The 12,803-nt window shown below is 51.4% G+C and overlaps 1 protein-coding gene across 1 annotated transcript in view; it reads right to left on the reverse strand.

Annotated features, from left to right (window-relative positions):
• The window catches only part of Gfap (glial fibrillary acidic protein), a 9,506-nt gene extending 4,585 nt beyond the window's left edge, over positions 1-4,921 (reverse strand). The window contains exons 1-6 of the mRNA XM_021177910.2: positions 4,429-4,921; positions 3,516-3,576; positions 3,239-3,334; positions 2,172-2,333; positions 1,262-1,387; positions 842-1,062 (exon numbers count right to left, since the gene is read on the reverse strand). Coding sequence (XP_021033569.2) covers positions 842-1,062; positions 1,262-1,387; positions 2,172-2,333; positions 3,239-3,334; positions 3,516-3,576; positions 4,429-4,883 — 1,121 coding nt within the window. The 5' untranslated portion in view covers positions 4,884-4,921. The remainder of the gene's footprint in view (positions 1-841; positions 1,063-1,261; positions 1,388-2,171; positions 2,334-3,238; positions 3,335-3,515; positions 3,577-4,428) is intronic.
• Between the last annotated feature and the right edge of the window lie 7,882 nt (positions 4,922-12,803).

Below are 12,803 nucleotides of genomic sequence, written 5' to 3' on the forward strand. Positions count from 1 at the left end.
TCTCTCTCTCTCTCTCTCTCTCTCTCTCTCTCTCTCTCTCTCGTGTGTGTCATTTCCTTTTTCCTTTCTCTCCTCTCTTTCTCTTCCACCAACTCTTGTCTCTCTATGCAGCCTTGGCTGGTCTAGAATTCAATATATATCCCAGGATAGCCTCAAACTCATAAAGATCTGCCTGTCTCTTCCTCTCAAGTGCTGGGACTAAAGCTTGCACCATAATAACTGATACATATAAACTCATACACATATACATCATTACATATACATAATTATTACATACACACCATTACATATACACATACACATGTACACACATTATACATATACAATGGCAGGTGTGGGTGTTGAATCCTATGGAACTGGAGTGTTACTACAGGCCATTGCAAGGCATAATATAGATGTTGGAACCCAACCCCTAACAACTGAGTTATCTCTTCAGCATCTACCACCTAACTTTCAACCCAGCAGCCAGCACTCTCCAGGAGCTGGAAAAGTCTGCAGGTCTGTGTTATTTGCCCCCACAAAATACCTCCAGGAAGGAGAGTGGAGGTTTTGGAGATGGGAGAAATTAAAAAAAATAATAATCACAATAACTTCAAAAGGACAGAACAAGCCCTTCAGACCATGGGAAATTCCATTTTTGTTGGCCAGGCTTGTGGCGAGCCGCTTAGTCTGGGGAATAAATCAAGGCCTTAATCCTGGGAATTAACAGTGTTTGGATCCATCATTTCAGACATTTCTTGAGTATCTATTGTTCGTAGGCTGAATAATTCGGGAGGGAAGGGATGGATACAAGGCTAACTCCTGAGTAGGATACAAGGAACTCGGGCTGAGGTGAGCTCACCGGTTTTCTTCACCCTCCAGCAATTTCCTGTAGGTGGCGATCTCGATGTCCAGGGCTAGCTTAACATTGAGTAGATCCTGGTACTCCTGCAGGTGGCGGGCCATCTCCTCCTTGAGGCTTTGGCCCTCCTCCTCCAGCCGAGCGAGTGCCTCCTGGTAACTGGCCGACTCCCGCGCATGGCGCTCTTCCTGTTCGCGCATTTGCCTCTCTAGGGACTCATTCTGCGGGATGAAACGGACAGATCGCTTAGCCGGGAGATTTGAGAAGCTTCGAGGCCCCGACCCCTGATCCCCGATCCTGCCGCCAACTTTTCAGATCTCGTCTGTCTTAGCCTACGCCACCCGACTCCCTCCATTCCCTTCCAGGTACTTCTTGGGTGGCAGCTGCCCCATCCAACTAGTGGTCCCTCTCGGTACTCACCGTGCCGCGCAGGGACTCCAGGTCGCAGGTCAAAGCCTGCAGTTGGCGGCGATAGTCGTTAGCTTCGTGCTTGGCCTGGCGGAGCAGCTCTGCGTTGCGGGACGCAGCGTCTGTGAGGTCTGCAAACTAAACCGAGAGAGGACCTGAAGTTAAGGGAAGGTGGACCAGAGCCTCCCAGTGGCGCAGGGCACAGACCAGGGAGCTGCCTGGGCTGGGAGATAGATATACACGATCTCTGGAGAACCGACCTCAAGGCTCTCTCGGCAGAAGCAACTGTAGCCCAAGGACTTCTCAGGCCTTCATCCTGCCCAGACTGTCACTGCATGTGAGGCTCAGCGACTCAGCACTGGGCTTCGTGCCCTGGGCCAGCAGCATCCCTGGTCTCTGTCTGCGCTTTTCTGTCTCAGGCCTCCTCACAGCACCTATTCTTCACCTGAGATGCCCTTCCTTCTCCTGAGTCTCTAGGCTGCTTGTCTAGCACAAGTACCACCCCCTCATCTTCCCTGCCTCCTACAGTCCGAACAAACTCTGGCCACCTCTGGACCAAAGTGCCTGGCACACAATAGATGTTCAGTAACACAGGACACAGACTGGCAGAGGCATCAAAAAGGCAAACTCTCTAATGAGATGGGTTAGGATAGGAAATGTTATCCCTTTATCCCTTAGAAGCTGTGTGACACTGGGCAAGCTAGTGAACCTATTAGCTATTATTGACTATTATTGCTATTACAGGTAATAGCAATAACAACGAGTAGTTTGGGAAGTAGTAATGCCTACATGGTCCTGGACAAGTCTTCTCTCTCTGGGCAAGACTGGTCATCTAGATAGGTTATTTTCCAAGGTTCCTTCCCTTATTCTCCAGTATATAGCAGGAAGGCTTCCTGGAAGAGGCAAACTGGCCCACAGGTACCTTAGACCGATACCACTCCTCTGTCTCTTGCATGTTACTGGTGGCCACTGCCTCGTATTGAGTGCGAATCTCTCTCAGGGCCGCTGTGAGGTCTGGCTTGGCCACATCCAACTCCACGTGGACCTGCTGTTGGGCCAGCTGCTCCCGGAGTTCTCGAACTTCCTAATAAGGTAAAAAAGGGGTACTGAGGCTCAAGCCTCAGGCCTAAACTCCAGCTTGGTTCTTGAAGACTCACACTTCTGTCTGCCAGACACGGCAATGGCTTGTGGAAACGAGGCCGCTGTTACTGGAGGAAGTGCATGGCCTAGACTCATGGGCTTATACCAGGCTCAGTGCAGACACCTTTAGTGGGAGGCTAGAGCAGGCAGATCTCTATGGTTTTGAGGCCAGTCTGGTCTATATAGCATGTTCCAAGCCGGCCAAGGCTTCACAGTGGAACCTTGTCAAAAAGTAAAAATAAAGCCCTCAATAGGCATGGAATGAGAGTTTGAGGGTATCTTCCCAGGACTGGATAGTCAGGAACCAGCCATGCCTATGACTCACAGCTAGGCTCTGAGGTCAGAGGGGTGTGTGTGTGTGACACACACACGTCTATATGAGGCTCTCCTGTAGACCAGGCTGGTCTCAGTTTTTCTGTGTAGCCAAAATTGGCTTTGAACAGTTCGAACATTCTGCTTCTACCTCTCACAGGCTGAGATGTGTACTGCCGTGACAGGCCCTCAGAGGGGTTTTCGGCTGTGTGACTTTGCGGTGTGTTCCATCTTCTCTGGGCTTCAATGTCCCCAGCATTGTGAAAGGAGGTAGTAATAAGGGCGAACGAGCTGATGTGAAGGAGACGCTAAAGACCTGGTGCTGTGCTTCTCAGAACATGGTGGTGGAGGGGCTGTGAACATTTTCAGGGCTAGTAAATATGGGACACATCTCCCTTAGTCTCTGTGTCCTTACTCTTTCTCTCGTTTCTTTTTCCTCCTGACAGTTGGTTCCTCTATCCTCCTCTCTGAGCATCTCTGTCTCTGCCTGTCACTTGCAGTGTTTTGTAAGGCCTCCCTCCTCCTCCCTGGCCTCACCTCCTCATAGATCTTCCTCAAGAACTGGATCTCCTCCTCCAGCGATTCAACCTTCCTCTCCAAATCCACACGAGCCAGGGTGGCTTCATCTGCCTCCTGGAGTGGGGAGAGAGTCCCTTTGACCCCAGGGTCCTCCCTACTAAAATCCCCCCCTTTGTCTCCCCCCTCCTTGTGGGGATCTTGGAAGCACCGACTGCTGTGGAGGGCTAAGTTCAGGGGCTGTGTTTGGTGGGCTGCCTTCAGCCTCCCCCTCACCCATCCTGCTCATCTCTCTGACCTGTCTATACGCAGCCAGGTTGTTCTCTGCCTCCAGCCTCAGGTTGGTTTCATCTTGGAGCCTGGGAGAGGGGACACAGTAAGGGCTTTAGGTTTTCCTGAGAACTCTTGGGTCCCTGTCCTAACCTCCAGAGGGAGGGGACTGTCACAAACCGATCCCATAGGACCGGTAAGGTGGCAGAAGTAAGCAACGGAGGGCTCTTACACAGAGGCCTCGGCGGAGAGAGTGAACAGATAAGGGCTTCCGCCTTAGCTCATTACCGAGGTGCCTTATCTGGGTTGGTGCACCTGCTCTTGCTCCCACAGGCGCATCCTCCACCGCGTGCTCACTGTCACTGACACCAGTGCCCCTCCTGCACCAGAGGGACACATGAATGCCCACCACCCAGCAAAGCACCATGCCCCGGAGTGTGACCCTTGGTTCCGATCGTTTAGGACAGATTGTTTCCTGACCTCTACAGCTACCCCACTCAAAATGGCTTAAGCAGGGTCAAAAGCAGGTGATAGACCATCATCTGGACCCTGCACCCAGGCTTGGCCTCTCTTTCTTGCATTTCCTATATTTCAGAGACCAGAGCCTCCTTGTGGATACAAACCTCTCTGGCCACTCATAATGCCAAGTGAATGAAGAAAGAAAGCACCTGCTGGCTCATACCCTGGCTACCCCCCACCCCCCAGCTTCCCTCAGCATGGAGGTGCCCAGAGTGCCCAGCTCCCTTTGGGAATCAGATCCCCGAAGTTTTTAGTCTGGCTATTCCGATCATATTAGGGAACGAAGATAGCTCTCCCAGACATGGGGAAATGCAGGAGCTGAGAGGCTCCCCTGGGGGAGGCAGTGCCCTTTCTTCCAGGCAGGCACCCCTTGCACTTCAGTCTCTCTGCTCACTAGCCATTTCCCCTATCCCCCTTCTCACTTCTGCCTCAGGGTGCCGAGGTCCTGTGCAAGGTTGTCCCTCTCCACCTCCAGCCGGGCACTGTTGGCTGTAAGCTGGTCCAGCCGCAGTCGCAGCTCCCGAAGCTCCGCCTGGTAGACATCAGCCAGTTTGGTGGGCTCCTTGGCTCGAAGCTGGTTCAGCTCAGCTGCCAGCGCCTTGTTTTGCTGTTCCAGGAAGCGGACCTTCTCGATGTAGCTAGCAAAGCGGTCATTGAGCTCCATCATCTCTGCGCGCTCGCTCGCCCGTGTCTCCTTGAAGCCAGCATTGAGCGCCCCGGCCAGGGAGAAGTCCACCCTGGCAGGGAGTGGAGGAGTCATTCGAGACGGGGAGAAGCGTGGCATGGTACCCAGTTGTCGACTAGGACCGAGGCCCCTGACCACCGTCTCGGAGGAGGCATAGGAGCGGCGCGCAGAGGTGATGCGTCTCCGCTCCATCCTGCCCTGCCTCTGCTGGCTCCTGGGATGTCAGGGCCTTTATGGAGGAACGGGCTGGACTAAATCTGCCCCTGACTTCCTGGAAGCACCCCTATTGAATAGCCTGAGGGGGTGGAGCTGGGCCCCAGCCCAGCTAAGGGGAGAACTCCTCTCACCCCACTGAGGTCACTGTACCCAGAGTCAAGGCTTTCTTGGGAACACCAGCCTGGCTTCAATCAAGGAACCCCCTTTCTGGTAAATGGGTCAAGAGAGGGCCGAGGAAGCAGCTTAGTCCATAAATTGCTTGCCTGTCAAGCATGAAGACCCACCCAAGTTCTAGCTGCAGAATGAATACAAAAGGTCTGGTTTGACAGTGCATACTTGTAAACTCCAGTGCTGGGCAGTGAAAATCAGCAGACTTCCTGGCTCTCACTAATTGGCGAGTTCCAGGTCCAGAGAGAAATGCTCTCTCAGAAAACCAAGGCAACAGTGCCTGAGGTTGACCTCTGGCCTCAACACATGTATGTGCACACACATGAACATTTGTGTGATAAGTGTGCACGAGCACACACACACAGAGACAGACAGAGACAGAGAGTGCACAGCTCTGTGGGGTAAGCTGTTCTTAGAGCCTGTAAGCCAGGACTACACCAACTCTGTCCTTCTCTGTGAGCCTGTGAGATGCTAGGAACTTGAAGAACCTATTCCCTTCCTCCGGGATCAATCTATATCACAGTTTCCCGTGACCCCCCCATTCTCAACAGAGTCCTCTCCCCTGAATCTCTCCAACTCTATCTTCTCATTCCTGGAGTTCAGGAGTGGAGGGCTAAGGTTGGAGCCCTCTCTGTGACTCCAGGGTCAACTTGAGCCTCTGGCTGTGTGTTTGGAGTGCATGGCAGAAGGTATGCACGCAGATCCTAATAGGGTAAGACAGCAGGCTTCATTCCTGAGCCCCTCTGTGGCCTCTTATCCAGCCTAGTGGGCCATTTCTCCCTGGTCCAGCTTCCCTTTGCCCCCCCCCCCCAGCCTGGCCCCCGGCAGCCCCTGACAGAGTAGTTTTGAATGAGTTGGCTGTGCATGCTGGAGTCTTTCTTCCTGTAACACCCCGTCTTCCTGGGTACCCCTCATTCTCTTAGGAGATTTACCTCCTTTAAATTCCTACACACCAGGCCTCTGAGGGATATGTAGTTCCAGGAAACCAAACTCCACCCTCACCAATGGCGGGGAGGAGGCTGTTGCTGCTTGAGACTTCAGGCCCATCTATCTCTTCCACTCAGCTCCCTTCCAGGCGCCTTGGCCATCTGTGTCCTTGGGCTTCTGGAAAACAGACAGCTCTGCTCCCCCCAACCCCTGCCTTCCTCTGCCCATGCTTGGGCTTCTGGTGTCTACTCCAGGGCACTTGCTGAATAGAGCCTTGTTCTCTGCCGCCAGTGAGGCATACGGCAAGGGCAGCCCCGTGGGCTGCTTTTATCCAAGGATGCCAGGATGTCAGCCCCGGGTGCAGTACAAGCTCCCAGCTCAATAGACTTCTCGGAAAGCATCGAAGGAGGCCTGGAGCACAGCGGGAAGCAGGCTGCGTGCCCACCCCTGACCATTATGTCTATGCCAAGGTGAGTCACTCGTTGGGCACAAAAGGAGGTCCTGGGGGGTGACCAGCTCAGCACTGCCAGGTCTTCAGCTTACAGACAAGGCCTGGCTGCTTGCCCCCTCCCAGCGCTCAAGCCAGTTAAGACCCCTGAGTTCCTGTCACAGCAACATCCTATACTCCATACCAGCGACATGGTATTTGTTTGAGCTTACAGTGGGCTGCTTGCTGAGGTTCTCCTAATGAGTCCCACCATAGGGAAGGGAAGAGCCCCTTAGGCTCCAGCCACATCTTCCCCAATGCTGAATAATGGCATAGTGAGGGAGATCTTGAGAGGTTCCCAGTGACCTTTAAACTGGACCTCATCATGTCCCCCTGTAGTTCATATGTGGATCAAGCAGGTATGGAATTCACAGAAACCCAGCTACCCTTTTGGGATTAAAGACTTGTGAGACCACCTTCTGCCTCTGGTGACTTTTCATACTTCTATACGTTGGGAAGGCAAAGAGTAGGGACTTTAAAGGAAGAGCCTTTCTAGAGATTAGCCTTTAACTCAGGACACAGCTCACAGAATAGGAGTGGCCCATCTTTCCAGGTATAAACAGAGTGGTTCTGAAGGAAAAAGATATGACGAGGGTAGGAAAGGTTTGTCAGCAACGCTGGAGAATCCCTCCTGTGTTAGTCAGGGCTCTCTAGTCACAGAATTTATGGAATGCCTCTGTAGATTAAGGGACTTTATTGTGATGACGTACAGTCTGTAGTCCAACTAACCCAACAACGAGCAGCTGTGAATGGGAAGACCAAGGACCTAGTAGTTGCTCAGTCCCACCCACGAGGCGAGTTGTTTCAGCTGGGCTTCTGTAGAAGTAGGTTCCAACAGATGTGCTGGCATGCCTGGATCTAGGACTTGCTTCATCCCATGCTGACCTTGAACTCAAGAGATCTCCTTGCCCAGACTTCTGGGATTAAAGGCGTGTACTACCTTGCCTGGGCCTAAGCTTTTCATGGCCACTATGCTAAGATCTCCATGCCGGTTGCCGGGCATGGTGGCACACACCTTTAATCCCAGCACTTGGGAGGCAGAGGCAGGCGGATTTCTGAGTTCGAGGCCAGCCTGGTCTACAAAGTGAGTTCCAGGACAGCCAGGGCTATACAGAGAAACCCTATCTCGGGGAAAAAAAAAAAAAAAAAAATCTCCATGCCAAGATCCAGGTCAGAAACTGTGTCTTCCAGCCTTAAGCTCTGGATCCCAGGTGAGCTTTCCAATTCCAGATTGTAGTTCATTCCAGACATAGTCAAGTTGACAACCAGGAACAGCCACCACACCTCCTGTGTATGTAAGTTTGTCTCAGTACCAGCCAAGGAGTTCTCCAGCCACTGTCCTACAGGCCCCTCCCTGGGGTCCTGATGCAGGCCCAAGTCCCGTTTTTAACCCCACTAGTCTTTCAGATCTTTGCTACGCTCTTTCAAAGGGTCTTTGTGCATAGAGACAAAAGAAAGGCATTCCTGGTTGCAGTTGATGTACAAACTTTCATTATTAGTATTTTTATTACCCATTCACTGTAGAGAAATCAGAAAACACATATAAGCAATATAAATATTTAATTAGCCATACTTTTGCCACATGGAGATAAACATGGCCAGATTTTTCTACACAAATAAATACATTTTTTCAAAACAAGCCCAGACTGCACCAATTATTTTGTAATTTGCTTTTCTTTCAACAATATGTTGTGAACATCTTTCTAAATCAATAAACATTTACCTTTATCATCGTTTAAACAGCTGTATTGCTTTCCACTCTCTGCTTTCATTTAACTAAGCTTACTGTTGCACAGCCAACAATTGTAAGCCTCTAACCAAGTCCCTAGCCCACGGCTCGCCATACCCATGTGTATCTGCCCCAGACAGGGACTTGGTAGGAAAACAGGCAGGCCCTCTGCCCTCCCAGTCACGGCTGGCATTCCCATCCTCCTAGCCAGGCTCATGCCTCATCCTCTGGCTTCCCACTTTTCAACTTTCCCAGGCAGAACTCTCCAACACCAAAGCCTCAGGCCAAACTCCAGCAGACTTTTAGACTCCATGGCAGGGTGCTGTCAACCAAGGAGACAGATGCTTGGATACCTCACTCCCGAGCCCACAGCCAAGCTGAGCTCAGCTTCAAGCCAGAGTGGGGATAAGATGGCCTCCTTGTGTCCCTTGTCCTGTACTAGAGTCTGACAGATGATGGTTCACCTACCAGGCAAAGCGAAAACGCCTCCTGGGACAATCCCACTTCCAGTCTCAGCTCATAGACACAGTTCCTGATGGTTCCCACAGACGCCAGTCCCACAAGTGGCCATGTAATTTGAGTGTCACCTGCTGTACCTGCTTGTACACTCGCCCTGCCCAGTGTCAGTGCAGCATGGTGGTGGGAATCAAGACTGGCTGAGGCTGAAGGAGGGGAATTGAGACCTAGGGCCACTAGATGGCAGTGCTGAGCTGCCCAGGTCTGGCCACAGAAGCTTGGTGGAAGGAACAGGTTTTCTTTCCTAGTGGTTGGTGGTTTTTCCAAGGTATCCCTCGGCTGGTCATTCTGTTTTGTTTTTTGTTTTCCCTCTAGACTCGCCTCAGCTGTGGCAGTGCCCTCTTGAGTTCTTTGGAGGCTGTGACGTTTTAGATGACACTATCTCTGATTCTCCATTTCCCTATCTGTGAAATGAGGACTCGTCTTCCAAGAACATTGTGAGGATTGTTAGTGAGAGAGACTCACAGCAGACACTGACAAGCCACTGTGTCCATGCCAATAACGCCTCCTCCTACTTACCGAACATCAGTGTTTCTATGATGGGTTGGCCAGGAGGGGCAGGAACTTGAGTGAGGGCTGCCAAGTCCTACTGCCTCCTTGGGAGTATGTGAGACCAAGGAAGACCACATGGGCGTGTGGCTACAACAATGGGTAAAGAGAGTGAGAGTCAATGCCATTTCCTCCTAGACCTCTGTTGATGGCTTCATAGCTGGGTTCTTGTTATTTCTTTGTTGTTACTGTTGTTTCGTGAGGCAGTCCTTATATACCCCAGGCTGGGTCTTAGACTTGCTATGCATGTAGTTAAGGATGACTTTGAACTTCTGATCCTCCTGCCTCTTGGGTGCTGGGATTCCTTGTGTGCACCACCACGCCTGCTTTACTCGATGCTGGGGCTCAAACCTAAGGTAACGGCCGTGCCTGTTAGCACTGTCTACAACCACAGCCCTGCTCCACGTTTTCTTCAAACTGTGTGGAGACTGAAGTAGATGTTGCACCCCCCAACCCACTTTCTTGACCCCCTAATCTCCCAGTGGGTAACTGTTCTCACTTGCCTTCCCTAGACTTGAGGTTCTCAACTTCATAGGATTCCAGAAACTTTTGGTGTGTTGATAACTTTCATGCCTGGGTGCCCTGTGCAGTTCTGCTTCTGAAAGATGAGCTGAGTCTTCCCCTACAGGTGGGGATTTCCTGATGCTAGTATCTGTCATCCCCTTCAGATCAAGGTCTATTCCACCCAGATCAAGACGCCTGTAGCTGCCTTCAGATGCACCATATAAGGGCATCAGATCTCATTACGGGTGGTTGTAAGCCACGATGTAGTTGCTGGGATTTGAACTCAGGACCTTCGGAAGAGCAGTCGGTGCTCTTAAGCACTGAGCCATCTCTCCAGCTTCTTACCCATGCAAGTATAAGGGCTGTTTCTGTCTTCACTTGGAGAGGACCTCCTGCCTCAGAGCAGGGACCATTCACTCTTCCACCTATAGCCTGTGCCCCAGACAGGTTCTGCTGACTAGAAATCAGCTTCCATGGCTGCAGAATGATCCTAGACTGGACTCCAGAATCCTTTCTTCTTCCTCCTTGGGGCCCCACCTCTTTCTCTTGGTGGCGTCATCAGCTCATTTACTTCCACGGGTCCTGGGGCCAGGCAGCTGTGGCAGGGTTAATAAGCTCAGGCCCTTTCTCTCTCGCCTTTCACAGCCCCAGTCAGACTCACTCCAGCTTGTCCTTTACCTCCTAGTCTCTTACCCTGAAATCTACTTTTTAATTGCTTTCCCAGTCTGCTTTGCGCCTTCTCCCCACATTGCCTCCCTCACCTTGGGTACCTCAGGGAGGGTGATGAGCAGGGACCAGATGTGGCCCTGACGGGAGAAAAGGGCTGATAACCACCATTTCCAGCCTAGCAGCCCTCCAAGTAGATAGGATGGACCAATGGATGGGGCTGTGCCTAGCAGAGGAGAGCCTTGAGGCTTAATTGAAAACTACTGCTCTACCAGAGGACCCAAGTTCAATTCCCAGCACCCTCGTGGCAGCTCACAACTATCTGTAATTCCTGTTCCAGGGGATCTGACATACTCACACAGACATACATGCAGTCAAAACACCAATGCACATGAAATAAAAACAAATAATCAGAAAACACAGTTCTCAGACTCCTCGGGGTAAATCTGGTCCCTTCCTCCCTCAACAACATTCATCCCTAGTTGTCCTGTATTCCTCTTCACAGAACTATGGCAAGCCAAGGACATGCCTTTGGCCAGAGGATCACTTTGAGTTCCAGGCCAGCCTGGTCTACATAATGAGTTCCAAGACAGACAGCACTCCATAGACAGATCCTGTCTCAAGGAAACAAGCAAGCAAGCACATAAATACAAAAGAACTATGGCTGGGTGTGATGGTGCACGCCTTTAATCCCAGCACTCGGGAGGCAGAGGCAGGCAGATTTCTGAGTTCGAGGCCAGCCTGGTCTACAAAGTGAGTTCCAGGACAGCCGGGGCTATACAGAGAAACTCTGTCTCAAAAAACAAAACAAACAAAAGAACTATGAAAGACCAGACCACATGATTCTATCTGGAACCAGGAATCCTCAAGCAGAGGCCAGAGCCATGAGACCATTGCAGGAAGACTCTGGAAACAGGAAAGTGGGACTCCAGGACAGAACTCATGAATTAACTGCCAAGGAGAGTCCCCAGGTTGGAAATCTGGGAAGCTGAAGGCTGCATGCAGGGGAAACACAGAAGGTAGATTTTGCTGTTTATTTCAGCACAGGGATAGATGCCAGCCCTTCTTCCACCACAGAGGTCTTTGTCTCTTGGTCACATGCCTGATTTAATGAACTGGGTAGAAATGTATACTCCTGAGGCAGGTCCAGATTTGAGCCTCGGTGTGGGTGTGAGCAAGTGGGTGGCTATAGGGGATGTGTGGAGTGACAGAATTTCACTCACAGGAGCAGGGCCAGTATGGTGCAGGGAGAGGAGGGTCTATGGTGGACAGGGAGGCATTGATTACCATGTTTTGTGGATGACTCTATGAAAGAACAATCCAATCTCAGAGTCTCATTGCTCATGCAGGTCAGACGGAAGCTGGATGTCAGCTTGCCACCCTCCTGCAGTCCCAACTGCCTATGGCATTGCAGGACACCACATGGCAAGCTCTCAGCCTGACCTCCTGTGATTGAGGGCAGGAGATGCGCGTGCTTAGTTCCCATCAGCCCAGAGTCTTTGTACAATTTTATGGGTCACCCGAGAGCACACTTTGTACCACGGAGCCACAAATGTTTGCCAAGAGAATGGCTAGCTGCTGAACATCCTTGTCCAGAGTGACCTCTCCCACTGTCAGGCTGCCCCCAGCCTGGGCAAACTCTGCCTCATGCGAGGAACTTATTGTACAGAGTGTGCCCTCCTGGCCCTGCCCCAAGCCAACTGCCTCTGCACCCAAAGGGCGCTAGCGATGATCAGAAGAGGTAATGTATGTGAAGACCCCAGGAAATGGAGAAGTTATTCCATCGGAATCTAGCCATCACTCAGCAAGGCCTCCTGAAGGGAAAGCGCTGTGCCAAGCTGCCATGGGATACAGATGTGCATCTGTGATGGCTTCAAGGGAGCCGTGGTACACAGGGGAACAAACTCATTAAGACTAATTGGAGAGGCGGGAACCTTGTGCCTGAGAGAGAGAAATGATGTCTGTTCACTTCAAAAAAAGGAAGCAGTCCCGTGTTATGTAAAAAATCAGAAATGTGTGCTGGAGGTGGTCCATTTTGTCTCTTATCCATCTCGCTGGGGCAGCATAAGCTCTGGGATGCAGGCTGGGAGTGACAGCAGAGATGCTTATCCACCTGCTTTTCCTCCCTGTCCCAACAAAGGACAGAACTGAGCAGGAGGGGGCCCAGGCAGGCAGAGGGTGACTGCTCCCCAGAACAGCAAGAACTCCTGAGGCTGGCAGCATTATTTACACACTACTCACACATGTGCTAAATACCCTTAAAATGTTGGTTTTCAGGAGCAAGTTCAACACAAGCTCCTGTAATTTTGTTTACACTATTAATTCACTCAGCCAACCATGTCTTCACAGG

Source organism: Mus caroli, chromosome 11, assembly GCF_900094665.2.
Source record: "Mus caroli chromosome 11, CAROLI_EIJ_v1.1, whole genome shotgun sequence".
In the NCBI taxonomy this organism is placed as follows: Eukaryota; Metazoa; Chordata; class Mammalia; order Rodentia; family Muridae; genus Mus; species Mus caroli.